Below are 16,422 nucleotides of genomic sequence, written 5' to 3'. Positions count from 1 at the left end.
AAAGTTGGTCACAAGCACAAAAAGTATTTTCTGTTCTCACATCACTTCAAAGAACACCACATTTGTGCTGACAAATAAGGATGCAGAGCTGGAGGAAGTATTCAACAATAGTTATGATGACTGAGGAAATGTCTGAATAATTTATCAATGAAAAATATGTCCTACACGTTATTAATTATTACCATCATAATGACATACTCTGCAAAATCCTCTTCATTTATTGATAATTAAAATACTGTTTAGCTGCATGTCTCGTTGTGTCAACTGCCCACAGGGTTTTAAAGAAAAAGCGAAGGAATAAATCTTCCTCTAGGGGTTTAGAAAAATCTTCTACTGCATGAGCTACATTAAAATAAAAACCCACTAAACTCAAAAAAATGCTTGTTGCAAGCTTAAAATTGGTCTGTTTTCTTAACTCCTTAAAAAGATCATGCTCCTGTGGTACATGGCTTTTACAGGAGAGATGTTGTAAAAGCATAACAAAAAAAACAACAACCACAACCCCCCCCACCCCCCCCCCACCCCCCAAAAAACAAACAAAAACAAAAAGAAAAATCTTCCCCCAAAGTCAAGTCAGCTATTCTGGTTTCATGGCCATGAAAAGACAAGTCTGCCTCCTTTCGCTTCCTTTATCCCAGAACGCTCTCTGTAATATCCAGACTGTCACGCTAGATGGCCCTAAATGCTTACTGTAGAGCTGACACTCAACCTGACAGGTGCCAGAACTGCTCGTACCATCCAGAACAACATGACAACACGCTGCGTTATGATTATTTCTGAACAAATATTGAGACTGTCACTGTGAAGGAAAAACTAATCAACTAATGCGCTAAAGGGAAAGAAACCAACTAATTCCATGTTACTACACGAGTCACATCCTGAGGAGCATCGTCATCGTTAATACAGTCACTTTATCAGCATTCATCTCTTTGCAGTACAACAGAGAACATGCAGAGTGTGCCATCATGGCTATCGCTCTTCCTCAGAGGATGACCTCTCAGGCTGCACCGCTGGTGATGTCATTGGGGCAGTGTGAAAGAGGAGCTGGGCGAGAGGGCGGCCTGCACATATCAGGTGGATGCTGGGAAAAGCAGTGTGTTACAGCAGTAACACAGACACATACACAGCGGGGAACTAAGTGTGAGTCAGAAGCTCCATGAAAGAGGCAGACACACACACACACACACACACACACACACACACACACACACGGAGCGCTCAAACACTCGACTCACTGATGAGCTGTCCAGCGATCGTTTACTGTTATCCATTTACCAAGCTGGTATTACTAATGCTGGCGCTAACATGCGCTGAATGGGAAGGCAATATTATCCCGCCGTATATCATCGCTTCTCTCCGTTGTTCACCTGTCAGTCTGCGTGAGTCAACATACTAGCACATACTAACACAAACAATCAGGAGGCCTGGAGATGGTACCCTCAAGACTTACATTTATAGCAGCAATATCATTCTCGTAGGCTTCCCTCAGCTTCTTCATGATTTCCATCTCAGCTTTACAACACGCATCTACGCTGCCCTTCACCGTGATGGTCCTCTCAGGGTTGTAAATAGTTAAGTCTTGTAACCTGAAAGGAAAATCACGCACATACAGACACAGAAATGATTACTGTATAGACGTGCAGAGGATTCCCAAAACAGATTCTAAAGAATAATGATATATTTAGGTTCTGACTAAGTTTCCACAGGCTGGATACTACATTTCCCATAATGCAACTCAGCTGTGTCTTTCAACATGCTGCATTCATGACATACAGGATGGATGGCAGTGAAGAGAAGCTTCCAGCGTTGTTAATAATAACTTGGCTGAGTGAGAGTTAAACTGCACTGACAGTAAAACAGAATATCAATTAAATTTAGGTTTAACGCTAAACGACATATATTGGCTGACATGTTTTGTTCGTTTTTAGATTCTTGTTTATTACCAATATAACTCAGTCAAGCATATGGGAGCTTTAAAAGTGCAGTTTTGGCTTAGACTATGATTCACACGTCAAAAAAAATACAGATACGATGATTTGTAGTCATGTTCCAACTATGCTCTGGGTTTAAAACATAGCATCTGATACATTTTCACTTCACCAGATTCTAAAAGAGAGATTTTTGGAAATGCTGTCAACAAAAACAAAAGAGGTCTGCATTTCAGACTGGACGGACCGTTTTTAAACCATAAGAGACATCACACTTTGTTTCCTAATTGGGTCTTGCTGGTCACAAGGTGGACAGACTCATCCCGCACCTACCAGTCACATGACCCTTTCACAGAAGACAACAGCTTATACCACTGGACAACATGCATGGATAATGCTATGCTAGCACCTGATTTAAATCAAATCCTGCATTTTACATTACGTGAACAGTGATGTAATGTGACATACTGTTCACATTTCAGGCTATTGAAAAAGTCTATGTCCCTTTAAACTACTACTGCTTAATTCGTGTTACTCCTTTAATTCTCTGTATTCTGGCCACACATTCCCTGAAACCTAGCGCCATGTAGCAGCAACTCAGACCTCAACTAGTGTGACAGGTCTGTTTGGTTGCAACACAAAGATAATATGTCAGCGAAACAAAACAAAACAAAACAGGTAAAGCAAATGTTAGTGACCTGCCAGTATGCTCACATGCCATTTTTTCTTGTTCCACAGCTTTGACAGAAGTGCACACACTGTCTGTTCTGAAGTCTTTTCATTTTCCTCCCTTTCAGTAATCGACTGTTGTTTAAGATATATTAGCTTAACACCTGACATGATCAGCTCAAGTTTCACTCGCGATGGCGGAGCACTGCAGACACATCAGCATATGAGCATAAATGCAAACAACTATGTCGCCCACTACAGCACAGGCTCCGCAGGGATCCAACACAATGCTATAAATTAAGCTCAGCAAGTCATGTGGATTAGCAGCAGAGGGACATACATATACAAATGGAAGCCAAAGGAAGCAACAGTGTGATTGATGTTTTTCTTCTATTTGTGCAACAGCCAGATAATGACTTAATCTGTACATTTCAATGTCAACCTGAGGAATATAAAAGGAAAAAAATGCTTATGTCTATGGTTACCTGTTATCTTGAAAGCTGCTGGCAAATTTTTGAAATTCAAGGTGTCTGATACTCAGCTGAACCGGCACCACTGAGATAATACTACTCTAAAAAGTCTGTTACATCAATCAAAGACGCAAAGCCCCATAGACCAGTTATCCTGGACATTACACAAATGTTAACACCTCGGGGCCTTTGAAGCTCAAACTCTCTGCACTCTGTTGGTGAACACAGTTGACACTGCAAAAAGACTTAACAGAACCATCAATTCTGAATCTACTATTTGAGCTTCTCAAAAGGGCTCTAGCCCGCTCTTCCTCCACCTCGACGTCTCTTTCTCAAGGCTCATTACATTCTCAGAGCTCGCAGACACAGAGCAATTCATTAGCACTAAATGAAGGAAGGTTGGGGAGCACAGTCTGTTAAATGGGGTGCAATCACTACCTCTCTAATATCATGTTCTGAAAAGAAAAAGCTGTAATCGAATCGTCACGTTACTTCTCTAACAACTCGGTTAAGTGTAACCACATGCCGACGGGTTAATGAGCACAGAGGAAGGAGGTTACAGTGAAAAGGGCTTGAAATCACTGTCTGTTATTTGTGATTTGGTTAAATCAGCGACAGTAAAAATCTTTGATCTCACTCAAAACATAAATCCACTGAGGAGAATTGCAAATATGAGAGGTTACACATGTGTAAGAGCACCATAAGCAAGTTAAAAGCTGGACTTACGAGGAGATGGTTATCTTGGTCCCTGTCTCCTCCTCGATCTTCTTCAGGTTGCGGCCCTCTTTGCCAATCAGCCGACCCACAAGGCTGTTGTGGGCAAGGATTTTCAGAGGGATGTCCTCCGTCCTACACAGAGGCACACACACGTGTAAGGTGATATAGTAAAAGGTAGGTGCTACAGAGTATCACCTATGAGCTATGATATGGTGTCATGAAGAATGCAGAAAGGTTAATGCTGACATGCCTCTGTTACAAAGCGTATTGTTCTATGAAAAACAAACCTGTGCTGATGTTAATTTTACTATTCAAAAACTCCATTTCACAGACAAATCTAGTTTACAATACATACGTGGCAACAACCAAACTCCAGAAAAATGTTCTGTATTTTTGGTGACAGAAGGTGAAGGTGAAAACACGGTGTAAGCGAAAATGATCTGTTGATTATGTGCTTATGAGTCTCTTTGTTGTGAGGGGGAATATGTCTCAGGTGGTACAGGTGGCTCCATCCCCTCGAGCTAGCAGCACCTCGCAATTTGTGTGTGTGTGTGTGTGTGTGTGTGTGTGCGAGAGAGTGTGTGTGTGTGTGTGTGTGTGTGTGTGAGAGAGAGTGTGCGAGAGTGTGTGAGAAAGAATGAAAAGTCACTATAAAGGGCTTGGTAAAACCTAGATATTGTTAAATGGTGCAAAATCAGTGCAGACTATTTCCTTGAAACTGAATATTCTCTCCTGGACCTTTGCGTTTCGCCAAATTTGAATGTGACAAACTGTTTATTGCCAATTCCACATGATAACCTACCACTTTCCAAGATTTTTTTCTCTGGTATGAATCAAGCAAATTGGCAGTGATTATAGGTAAACAATGTAAAAGGCTGTTTAAGCCACTTACTTTCCACTAATTGAGTCTGATTTATTACCAAACCAACATAATGACTAATAAATATAAAGAATCAAGTTAGAATAAAGAATACCATTTCAAATAATTATCCTTCCTATCAAAGTTGAGAAATTAATGCTTATAAGTACACTGTTTGGCCCTGAATAATATATCATAGCACATTTATCACATTTATCTAGAAGCCAAAGCAGTGATTTTGTTCTCCGGCTGCTGAGTTTAGTCAATTTAAAAAAAATATTCAGGAAAACAGATTGTGTAAGCTTTGTAATTAGAGTGAAATGGAAAGTGAGTCCCAGTTTCTTTAACACACCACAAATTAGGATGATTTAACAAAATTAATTTTCCATGACTTTAAAATATTCTGAAGTACAGACAGGTATAAAAAAGATTGCTTGTATGATTTTGACATTCAAGTCCCTAACTAGAGAAGGAAGAGGCTCAATAAATTAACTACTGATGATTCATGTATGATAGTATCTGCTTTCAGTGTACCTAAACTGTACATGGTGCAGTTATTACTTATTGAAACAGAAGGACTATCATTACTGTATGATTCATATTCCTCTCCATTGTGTGCCCACGACCCGCTATAGCCATTTTGGTGCGCTGGGTGAAATTGGGATTTGATTCCCCACACGACCACCACCCGCCTCTGCCTATGTAACGTAATAATAACAGCAAATATTTTTCCATTGCTACTGGGCTACCTGCTACCATACATTAGTAGTCACTTTAATGATTAAACAAGCCTTGTTATATAATGACACTATCATAAATACAAATAATAATACAAAAGTACACCATGTTGCAGTATTGTTTCGCCCGTTTGTGCTATTGGTTGTAAAATTAAAACTAGATGTTTTCACAAGATATCCTAGGTGCATAACAACAGCAAAAACAGGTCCTTCTAGCCTGTTATGGTGGATTGCCAGTCGGCCTGGTGGTGTCATGATATATTATGAAGAAATTAAACTGTGTAGATATAAATTATATTACATTTTAGTCAAACAGAAATGATACAATGCTTTTATCAAGTGTTATAGCTGCATAAATACTAAAAGCAAGTCATTGTAGCCATTTGCTGCCTGGTTGCTAGGCAACATATTGCCATCATAATAGCTGATACATTAGATATTATTAGATAGGTATTAGATAAGAACCTTCATGAGCCTAAGATGTACCTCTTTGCCAGGTTTGGTTGCTCAACCCCTATAAGGTAGGAGGAGAGAGACTATTTTACACTAACAGAAACATTTCCATGAACTGTGGTAGAGTTCATAACTCACAACCAATGTGTAACAAATCATTTAATTAAACCTCTGTGTGTGGAACAGGTCACCTGTCTGAGATGCAGAAAGGTACAGATTGCAAATGACTGTCCTGTCTGAAATGATTAATAGTTATGAATATTATTAATGCTATTGTGCTACATTTAGAAATGGACAACTCTCCTGCTTTGGGTAAAAAAGAAAAAGAAATAATAAAAAGAAATAAGGACATAAAATAGGGATGTTGTAGGAAACCCCATTAGGCCCCAACTATTTAAACTTAGAGGAAACACTCCTGCAAACGTGCACAAGCAACAAGCACACTAACCTAAGAAACCTCCTGGGGTGTGGTGTTTAGCAGCCAGATGCTGGAGGTTTCTTTTGTGCTAGATGAAAGACTTCATGATAGTGGTGGGGTGTGTGTGTGTGCATACTGTTCAATTTTGAAAGGGTGAGATTAGTATGGGGTGAGCTGTAGGTCAAGTAAAGGGAGAGGGCATTGGTGTAGGTTAAGAGGCCAAGTTTAGTGGTTTGGGTTTCACTAAGTGAAACTACAGGGTACGGTGTAATTGAGGTGTGGCACTGGGTGGTGTTACTTCACAGAAAGAGGGGACAGAGGCGTGGAGGTTATTGTTACGTGTGACAGCAGGATTTCTGACTTTACTGGTTGCATAATACTTTGACAGGCACTTTCAGTTAAAGAGACAACATTTATATTTAATAGGGACAGAAAAAATACATACTATTTAAAGGTATGCTGATGTATATGGAATTCACAGTGTACACATTTACTTTAACGTTTATCACTTTCAGTACATGAGTACAGTAAGTGTGAAACTACAGCTAGCAACCATGTCGCGTGAAAACAGAAAACAGAGGGAAAACGTTCCACTGACACTGTCAAGGGAAAAAAAAAATCTTACTATCTAGAATGCAAAACATTATACAGAGATTATTTTCTATAAATCTAAGTCTATCTGTGTGCAAGCAAAATTTCATTTTTATAACTTGTAAAAAAAATGAGCACGGTGGTCTCTGCAAGTACTCTGGCTTTCTTTCACAGTCCTAAGGCATGCATGTTAAGCTAACTGGTAATCTTAAACTGGTTGTAGGTATGACTGTATGAGTTGTTGTATGTCTCTGCATTATGGCCCATTTATGCTTGACCCATAGGTTGCTTTCCCCACCAATGTGACACAATCACAGAGCTGTATCCATCTATACTCGCCATTACTGCACTTTTGTCTATTTGCAAACTTCTTCAGCACTGTTATAGAACTCTCCCTCTAGGAGTTCTGTGCCATCTGGGAATCCCTGCGCTCCAGCACAGATGTGTCATTTAAATGTCTGCACAGGCGCCTTGAGTTCGGCCATTTTGAGGACACCTGTGCCAGCAACGGAAAACGTGCAAGGTTTCAAAAGTTGGAAGGCTGAAATGACACCAACCACACAGGTTGCACCGGTGGCTATGATGTCATCATTTGTAATCCGGCACTCTTTGCTTGGGTGAGAATGATGAATATAAATAGGTTCTTAGGTATGTGGCACGCCCAATGTGCCCTGCCCCTTTTCCTGGGATAACAACAATAGAGTCCAGCCCCAAACAAATGGATGAAGAAAATGGATGGATGGATAACTTGTAACTGTAATAAAAACCTTGTGATTGTGCTGAAATATGAAAATACTGCAGCATAAAAGTTAAAATCATTTGAATTTTTTGGGGGTGGTAACACTTTTTATAACTCCTATAAGTTTTGAGTTTTACAGGTGCTGGTGGGCAGCTTTATTTCGACTTTCACTTTCACTTCCTTCCAATATCAAAGTATTTTTGTAACTGCATTAAACACATCAAAATATAGAGAATGGCTAAAATATATATTCTGAACTAGTTTTCAAAGCTGTTCACACAGATCTTTAAGCATTGCTCAAACAGCCAAGGACATAATCAAAAAAACAAAACAGTCACACAAACACATTTAAGCGCAGTTTTTACTATGTATCATCTCAGGGAAATTGATTTGTTTTTTACAAAATACATTCAAATACTGTTACACCAGAGAGCAGCCACCCCTGAAAAACAGCACACTTGCAAATAAATGCAGACAAACATGAGTATTATGTGTTAAAGGTTGACGCTCAAACAGAGCAGAAGCTCCGAAAGTTCAAAAGGTGCAGCTTCTCATTAAAGTTGTCAGCCCCAATTAGGCATGTTGACCTTGTTTCTTAAATGTTAAGCTGTGATCACGTGTTAGCCTATGTGAGAGTGTCATTGTGTTTACTGTGTCAGTGGTCCAACCGAGAGAATGCACAGTGAGATTAAAAGGTGCACAGGCAGGTAAAAGGATAAGATTATAGCCCTGCAGACATTATGGCTAATCGCCCTGTGAGGTTGTAAACATGCTCCACAGGAGCACATGTGAGCATGTTTATATAAAAGAATAGTTGGGCAGACTCACGTCTTGGTCTCATTGGCCTCCTTCTGCATGATATCCAGGATCATGCGACAGGCGGCGGAGCAGCCCTCGGGTGTTGAGTGGATGGTGATGGGTTTTTCAGCTGCACCTGCATTTTCCTTCCGATGAATGTCTACCCTGATAGAAAGAGAGACAGACATATATTGGCATTGTAGTAGGTAGGGCAGGGCAATATGGCCAAAAATATTTATCACGATATATATTTGAAAATTTGCGAAAACGATATAACTGACGCATGAAAAAATACTTTACAACTCCACAACTTCATTAGTGCAAAAAAAAAAAAAAAAAAAAAAAAAAAAAAAAAAAAAGGCCATCAATGTTTTATCACTTAAACAAGCAGCTGGTTTTTTTATGCAAATTCCTTGCTGACAGTTTAACCAAAAGGCATTTCCAGTGGAAATGGACTGACATATCCTGAGCATAACCATGTATAATATCCACAAAACTTAAAAAGAGGTTACACACACACACACAATATGGTAATATTATGTTGAAGCACAGTACGTATCACTCCGTGAGGCTCTTGACTACAATCCATCAAGCGGCGCGGCTTCGTAGCTTATCAAAGTCTGACAGATTTTCGAGCGCCGTGTGCCACATAAAATCAGTTCGAGGTGAGTAAGCATAACCAGAATTCATACATAAGACGCACCGGATTATAACTGTCGATTTTTCAGAAAATCAAAAAGATTTTAACAGCGACTTATTTTCCGAAAAACACGGTAATAACGACGGCCCGCTTGCCTGCTCTATTAAAAATTGTGCTTTGGTGTGTATCTGACCGACAAAAACCAAACCAATTCCACACCACTGAAGTTGCACCATTTTTACAAACCAAATCTGGTTAATCTGTCATTCAATGCTTTCACCCTTCTTATTCTCCATCGCCGCGATGCTTTTTCCACCATGTGCGTATGAAAACAAAGGCACTGCGCATGCGCGTTTTACCCATATTCTATCGTGATATTTCATTTTCTTATCATTGCCTAACATTATACCGGTATTACTACGAACGGTATGATATGGCCCAGCCCTACATTATGAAGATGAAGAAGAAGAAGAAGAAGCAGCAGCAGCAGCAGCAGCAGCGGTACATTGCCAAAATGTGTCCTGACCCAAAAAATAAAAGAAAGGTTAAACTCCAGCAGGGTGAGGTGCTGTTGCTCACTTTGACTGCGTCTGTTTGGTGACATCCTTGATGGTGTTGCCTTCCTTGCCGATGATGGCTCCCACAAACTGAGTAGGCACGAGCATGCGCAGTGGGAAGTCGTGTTGTCTGGGGCGTGGAGATCCGTAGCCTCCTGATGGCCCGGGCTGAGAGGAGCCCTGGTCCCGGGAAGTCCGACCCCCACGACGCGTGCGGGGAGCCTGGACAGGTGGAGCAGCATCCGTGTCCATGATATATGACACCTTGAAGGAGTAGTCGTCGAACTGGTGTCCTGTCAACTTCTCGATGGCTCTGGGTGGTAGTAGGAATGTAGAAGCAGAAGTATCAGGAAGAGAGAGGGGAAATAAATGAACAGATGCACTAACACAAGAATATCAGAATATTCTCTGACAGTTTGACTGATTAACTTTATAAGCCTCTGATATATTTGCTTGTAAACACATGTTTGTTACACATGATGACTACCTCAGCTGAGCAACAGTCACCAAAGCGGCAAATTACATCTGACATCTGATTATTGGTGGACAAACATTAAATATAATTTGATTTCATGCATCATTCACTGCGCTTTTTCGTGGGAAACGCAAAACAATTAAAATGCAAGATCACACAGCAAGCTTCTCAACTCTAGCTCACCACACACCCACCGGCAGTGACCTGGTGAGCTTACATCACATTATTTTCCCTTCAAAAAAAAAAAAAAAAAAATTTCCCCTCATAAACACACCAACACAATGGTTTGAAACACATCTACTCTGTTTTCACAAGGCTAAAAAAGTTGGGAAAATGTCACCTAGGTGTTCGATGGACAGCTAATGGAGAGAACAAACATGTTTGCCTTCTACCTTTTAATCCTGTCTTTTTCTACAGTATAGTAACCTCCTCCAAGCTTACATGTGATTGTGTAAAAAAAAAAAATCAGTTCACAAGGAGTTTGTTACTGTGTGGGCCACAGATGAACCAACCCTGCTCTAACCTTTATGGATACACATTTGAAACCGCCTGGTACAAAGAAAAATATACAAACAGCAGGACCAGTACTCCTTGTATTGCAGCTTCTTGTCTGTGCAAGTATATCATGAGTCTTGCTCTACTTTCATGCATCAGTGTCACTATTATGTGCCGCTTACACTTTAGCTTCCTCCTTGGTTGCGTATGTAACATTCACCACTGCTGTTTCTGTATCAGTGTTCACTGCAAAACAAGACAGAAAGAGAAGGACATGAAAAAAAACAAACAAACAAACAAACAAAAAAAACACCGAAAAGATGACACACAGTAAACAGAGATTCGGTCACATGCACATAGCAGTTCTTTGTTGTTGCCGTAGGTGAGTCAGAGACGCATTCAGGTTCCCGTGGTGACCCAGAGAACCACTTGCCTGTGTGAATCCATTACAACCATCACCACACTGGCTCCCCTCCAGACCCTGCTGCTTCCTCTACAGACAGGAGCAGCTTAACACAATAGCCTCTCTGCCACTTGCACAATAACTATTTAAGTTTGACATGACAGCCTTAACAAAGCAAGTAATCTATGATAAAATGCAAGGCAATGCACAGCTAAGAAGCACCTCGCCGAGACTTGTGGTCCGGTGAGGAAAGAACAACACGGATACCGCCACACTGAAGGGTTTGATTCCTGCTGAGGTCACGCATTCTTCAAAGGTTGAACTGTAAGTGGAATTCAATTCAAGCGAGCCTTGTAAAGTACACGCAATTACAAAGGAAGCTCACAATCGATCGATTGATGAAATTGTCCATTGATCAAACAGCTCAGATGCTGAGTTGATCACTCTAGTAATTTATAAGGAAAAACAATAAGCAAGCACAAACTTTATTGTAAGACAAAGAAAAAGAATATAAAGAGAAACGCCATCAATATTCATCACTTAATGAAATAATCAACAGATGCAGTCTAGCTGAAGCCAAGAGCTGGGCTATGAATACTGAGACTCGACTGCAAAACATTTTTCTTCTCCTCTCTTGTTCTCTAAGAGATCACAAAAAAGGTTTTGTTTGCTCTAATATTAAATGTTTTCAGAATGTTTTGTTTTGTTTTTGCTGTTATTAACTCATGCAATGCATAAATACAAAAAAATGTGACAAATTAAAGAAAAAAAACATTATAAGAGAGTTTATTTGCAAGATGCAGAACTACCACAAGCTGCCAAAACAGCTTCAGTCTCTGCATTACACAGGAAAATTTATTTTAAAAGATATTTCTTCATATTATATTTGACAGGTGTAAGCGACCAGCACACAATCTTTTGACATGGGAAGGTTAAATACTGCTCACATGTACCTGCACTGGATAAAGTCTAGAAAGCTTTAGGGCTGCTGTGCTAGTGCATGTGTGAAAACAGATAAGAGCCACTAGCTCTCCTCACTATGGGGGTCAAAATTGGAATTTCCCTTTAATTTGTCACCCTGGTATACATGTTTCCTTAACCGGTCTTAGCACATTGTACTTCAGCATGTTTTATTTAACTGCATGATACCTGTAACTTGAGAGAACAACAGTGATACTAATGGCAAAAGAACAAGGTCTGAGAAAGGCAGCTTGTGTTATTGATGAAATGCTTTCTGCCACAAGAGACAACAGTATCTACGTTTTTTCAACTACGCTTGTGAAATCAAATAAATGGCAAATAGAGCAGGTCTTCAAAGCTCTGTAAAGATACTTCTGAGGTTTTAGATAAAACAGGCACATAAACGCCCATGCAAGCCAAGAACAAAACATGTCAATTATAAATAAGTCTGAGATGCCAGGTGTACCACAGAAGTAGTAAAATTATGTTTCAGCTTGCTTTTCCTGTGAACAGTCATAAGAGACATCAATGTCTAAAAAAGAAACTTCCGAACCTGTTAGCGAGCAGCAGATAGCAGATTTTAAAGGGTTAAATCCAGGGAGAGCGCCCAGCTGGCTTACAGAGGGTGAGTGGGCTAAGCCTGGCGTGGTGCCCGGCACCGGCACTCACAGCCATTTCTGCCCCACCCCGCCACCAGCAGCTCTGACCATGCCACACAAGAACACGGGACTTCTCTAAAACCTCACCCCTGTAACAACAGCGCACAGACCCAGGCAGAGAAAAGTGACAGAGACCACAAGCAGGGACGGACACACGAGCAAGCTGGCTCCATTGATAATTCACTGCAACTAGCGATGTTTGGAGAGCCGGGCTGAGGAACTGAAAGAGGAGGTGACGGGAAAATGCTGTGCCGGTGTGTGGTACAGCATGAAGTAGACTGTTTAACAGCAGCGTGTGGTAAACTCTGAGTGGAGTATCTCCTCTGTCGGATTCTCTTTTAGCACCTGTCATGACAACAGTGGGTAGTAGTTGGTTGTGGCTGTTTTGATATACAAGGAGACACTGTGCCTGTATGTGTTTGCGTGTGTGTAAAGATTTGTACATGTGCATCTTTGTTGGTGCTTATACCTCGCGGTGCATACCTCTATTACTCATGCATGCATGCTTAGACAGCAAAAGGTTTGCAGGGATTGCTCTAATGCTGCCTACCCCCCCCCCCCCCCCCCCCCCCCAAAAAAAAAAACACCACACACACAGACACAAAATCAAACAGTGCAAAAGCCTCACCACAGGCGCCTGCAGTGTCCTCCCCAGTTACCACGATGCACCGCCCCAAAAGAGATCCATCTCGCAAACACAAGCAGGCATAAACACACACGTGGACACATTACTACTGGATTACTGCCATGTCTGCCCACTTCAATCTATACGCTGGGGCCAACGGGAACTGTGGTAGTACACAGTGCTTATTATAGAGGCTGCATGCAATTCAAACGCTCGACTCTTCGGGTCAAACTTATAAGACGCACGCACACACGCAGACAGACAAGATGATAAAGGCTGATTCATATGCAGAGATGGGTTATGTTTAGATAATGGTTGTGTGGGATGATGGTAACGAGGAAGTGAAGTCACAAAGGGAGACTTGACTCACTGGGAGGTCTGCGTGCGTGCATGTTTGTGTGTGTGTGATGCTAAACAGTCTCATGTGCATTGAACAGTTGGAACCAAATGAAGATGACATGCACAGCAAACAGGGAGGAGAAGAATTCTGTACCTTGTTCCACGTTTTCTACAGTACCATACTGAGCTAGAAGGCCATCCAAAACCTGATGGGGAAAAGAGAAAAGAGAAAACTCAGACACACAAAACAGCACTGACACAGATACACATTAGAGTGAGATCAAAGCTTTAAGATCTGATTGATCTTTAGATTAAAGCTTATTACTGGAAGGCCAGACCTTTAACCTTACATTATTTTAATTACGTCACTTCATATCAGCTTATTCCTCTACAATGCATGGATAATAAAAAGCACTGTACGTTGATGTACCTAGCTCCAAACAAAAACTTTTCCTAATGTCAGATGAGTAGCTGCAGCTAGTGCAGACTTGTCTGTAAATAAAGAAAATGGGAGCTGAATGGCATCGGAGATCACAGCTAATACTTGCAGAGAAACCTGGAGAGGTGGCAAAGACACACGTGTGTGTGTGTGTGTGTGTGTGTGTGTGTGTGTGTGTGTGTGTGTGTGTGTGTGTGTGTCAGAGATAGCACTCCCTGCAGTCACGCAATATTGGTAAAAACAGAAATACTTTAACATTCATAAGTGTGATCAATCAAAGTATTATTCCAAGAACTTGTATCTCAGTTGTTATACTTGTGGCTGAAGAGCCTAATCTTGCTGTGCAAACATTATGGTGCAAAGGGGAAATAAGGCAGACATAAAAGACATACTAACACCTAAGATGATATAAGAATGTGTTGCAGCGTGCCATCATAATATGTTAAATAATAAAAGGTCACTGTTCAATCAGAAAGAAGTCAGATTCATGTAGGAAAAAACAAAAAATAAAACAGGGAATGTAAAAAGAAAACCACCAAAGGATCTTTCCTGGACCAACAGTGTGCAAAGAGTGACATCAGTAGAGAAGAAGGGCCACAATTTTGAACTTTTCACTGTATTTTGTGGCAAGGAATTGTGTTTCACGCATTAAGAATAAATCACATCATTAGAATGGTTAAGCCAAGGAGCCATTGCAGCACATTCTTTTATTCACTACAGCAGCGCATCTTTGATATTTTATTTTATTTACCAGAAAACTCTTGAGATTAAGAATCTCTTGCAAAAATGCCTGGGGCAAGACAGACAGGGTTACCATTACATGTTTTTCAATGGCAGGCAGAACTTGAGCTCCTGCAGAAAACCTGTGAAAGCCTCAGGAGGACATGCAAACGTCACACAGAAAGGCCCTCGTGGGTTTGAGCCCAGGACCATGCAGATTTGAGGCAAAAGTGCTGCTAAAAGTCGCCGCAGACTGACTGAATGCAGAAAAGCATACCTTTGATCTTTTGTTTGTTTTTTAAAGACATTTCATGCTGTCCACTATCTGCTTTTAAATAGATGGGTTTCTTTTAAGTCTTCAAAAACTGTACTTTTGTTTATATATATATATATATATATATATATATATATACACACATATATATATATATATATATATATACACACATATATATATATACACACATATATATATACACACATATATATATATATATATATATATATATATATATATATATATATATATATATATATATATATATATATATATATATATATATATATATATATACACACATATATATATATATACACACATATATATATATATACACACATATATATATATATACACACATATATATATACACACATATATATATATATATATATATATATATATATATATATACACACACACACACATACATACATACATACATACATACATACACACACACACACACACACACATTTATTTTTTAATTTAAGTTATTACGGAAACTAATTATTTTACTCATCTGGTCCAACAGAAATGAAATAACTCTGAATGAGCCACATACAATAAAATGAGCTGCCTCTGAGCGTCTCTACTAAATTTCAGAAACAATTAGATGACACTTGGATCACATGTTTTCTATCAGATATTCAATTCTTTATCTATATACTAATACAAAAATATTGTGTTATTAAATGTGAATAAATTCTTTTGTACAATAAAAGTGTATGCAGCACTAAAAGATTTGGGGGGGGAGAGAGAATAAGGCAAATTGTCCTAATCTGTTCAGTAAACACAAAGCGTTTTTATCCACTAATGTTTATAATATTAAAAACAATAAAACCCATTTAAACCACATGCCCAGAGCTGTGAGCGCAGACAGGCTGCAGATATTAAAATAAGAAAAATGAGTAAAGGCTTGAAGACATAGACTCTCACACAGAGAAAACCAACTTGGACCCCAGCAAGGTTACAGATGTTGACACACAGACGCACTGTCATCTGCACACCGACGCAGACATAAGCACGCACACAAGTACAGACACCAACACACAAACACAGGATAAAGGCTGGTGACTCATCGTCAGGAAACTGGTTTATGTGCTACCTGGTGCTGATCACCAGGGCATTACTGTCACACCAACACACACACACACACACTGACCTCCCACTGTAGATGAGGGGGAATGTTCCGGATCTGGATCTTCCGACTCCTGCAGAGATGAAAGACACAGACGGAGAGAATTTAACAGACCCGAACCACAAACTCACATAAACTTACACTCATCTGTTGTGTTCAGAGCAAAGGCAGCAAACTGTGCTATACATATATATATATATATATATATATATATATATATATATAGTGTATATTTATACACACACACACCTCTGTTGTATCAGTAAGTCAAAAGCAAAGATATAATGTAGAATCAGACCTGTACTGTATT

General features: G+C 39.9%; 1 protein-coding gene across 5 annotated transcripts in view; it reads right to left on the bottom strand.

Moving 5' to 3' along the window:
• igf2bp2a (insulin-like growth factor 2 mRNA binding protein 2a) overlaps positions 1–16,422 on the bottom strand; it is a 56,864-nt gene that overhangs the window by 9,042 nt on the left and 31,400 nt on the right. For all 5 annotated transcript variants that reach the window (XM_035906688.2, XM_006788573.3, XM_006788572.3 and 2 more), the window contains 7 exons: positions 16,137–16,185; positions 13,687–13,738; positions 10,729–10,792; positions 9,599–9,889; positions 8,410–8,544; positions 3,794–3,916; positions 1,451–1,586 (listed from right to left, as the gene is read on the bottom strand). In XM_035906688.2, coding sequence (XP_035762581.1) covers positions 1,451–1,586; positions 3,794–3,916; positions 8,410–8,544; positions 9,599–9,889; positions 10,729–10,792; positions 13,687–13,738; positions 16,137–16,185 — 850 coding nt within the window. The remainder of the gene's footprint in view (positions 1–1,450; positions 1,587–3,793; positions 3,917–8,409; positions 8,545–9,598; positions 9,890–10,728; positions 10,793–13,686; positions 13,739–16,136; positions 16,186–16,422) is intronic.

The sequence above is a fragment of the Neolamprologus brichardi genome, chromosome 16 (assembly GCF_056152115.1).
Source record: "Neolamprologus brichardi isolate AB-2024 chromosome 16, ASM5615211v1, whole genome shotgun sequence".
Classification (NCBI taxonomy): Eukaryota; Metazoa; Chordata; class Actinopteri; order Cichliformes; family Cichlidae; genus Neolamprologus; species Neolamprologus brichardi.
Note: the sequence above shows the minus strand (reverse complement) of the source record. Positions and strands in the feature narration are given on the sequence as shown.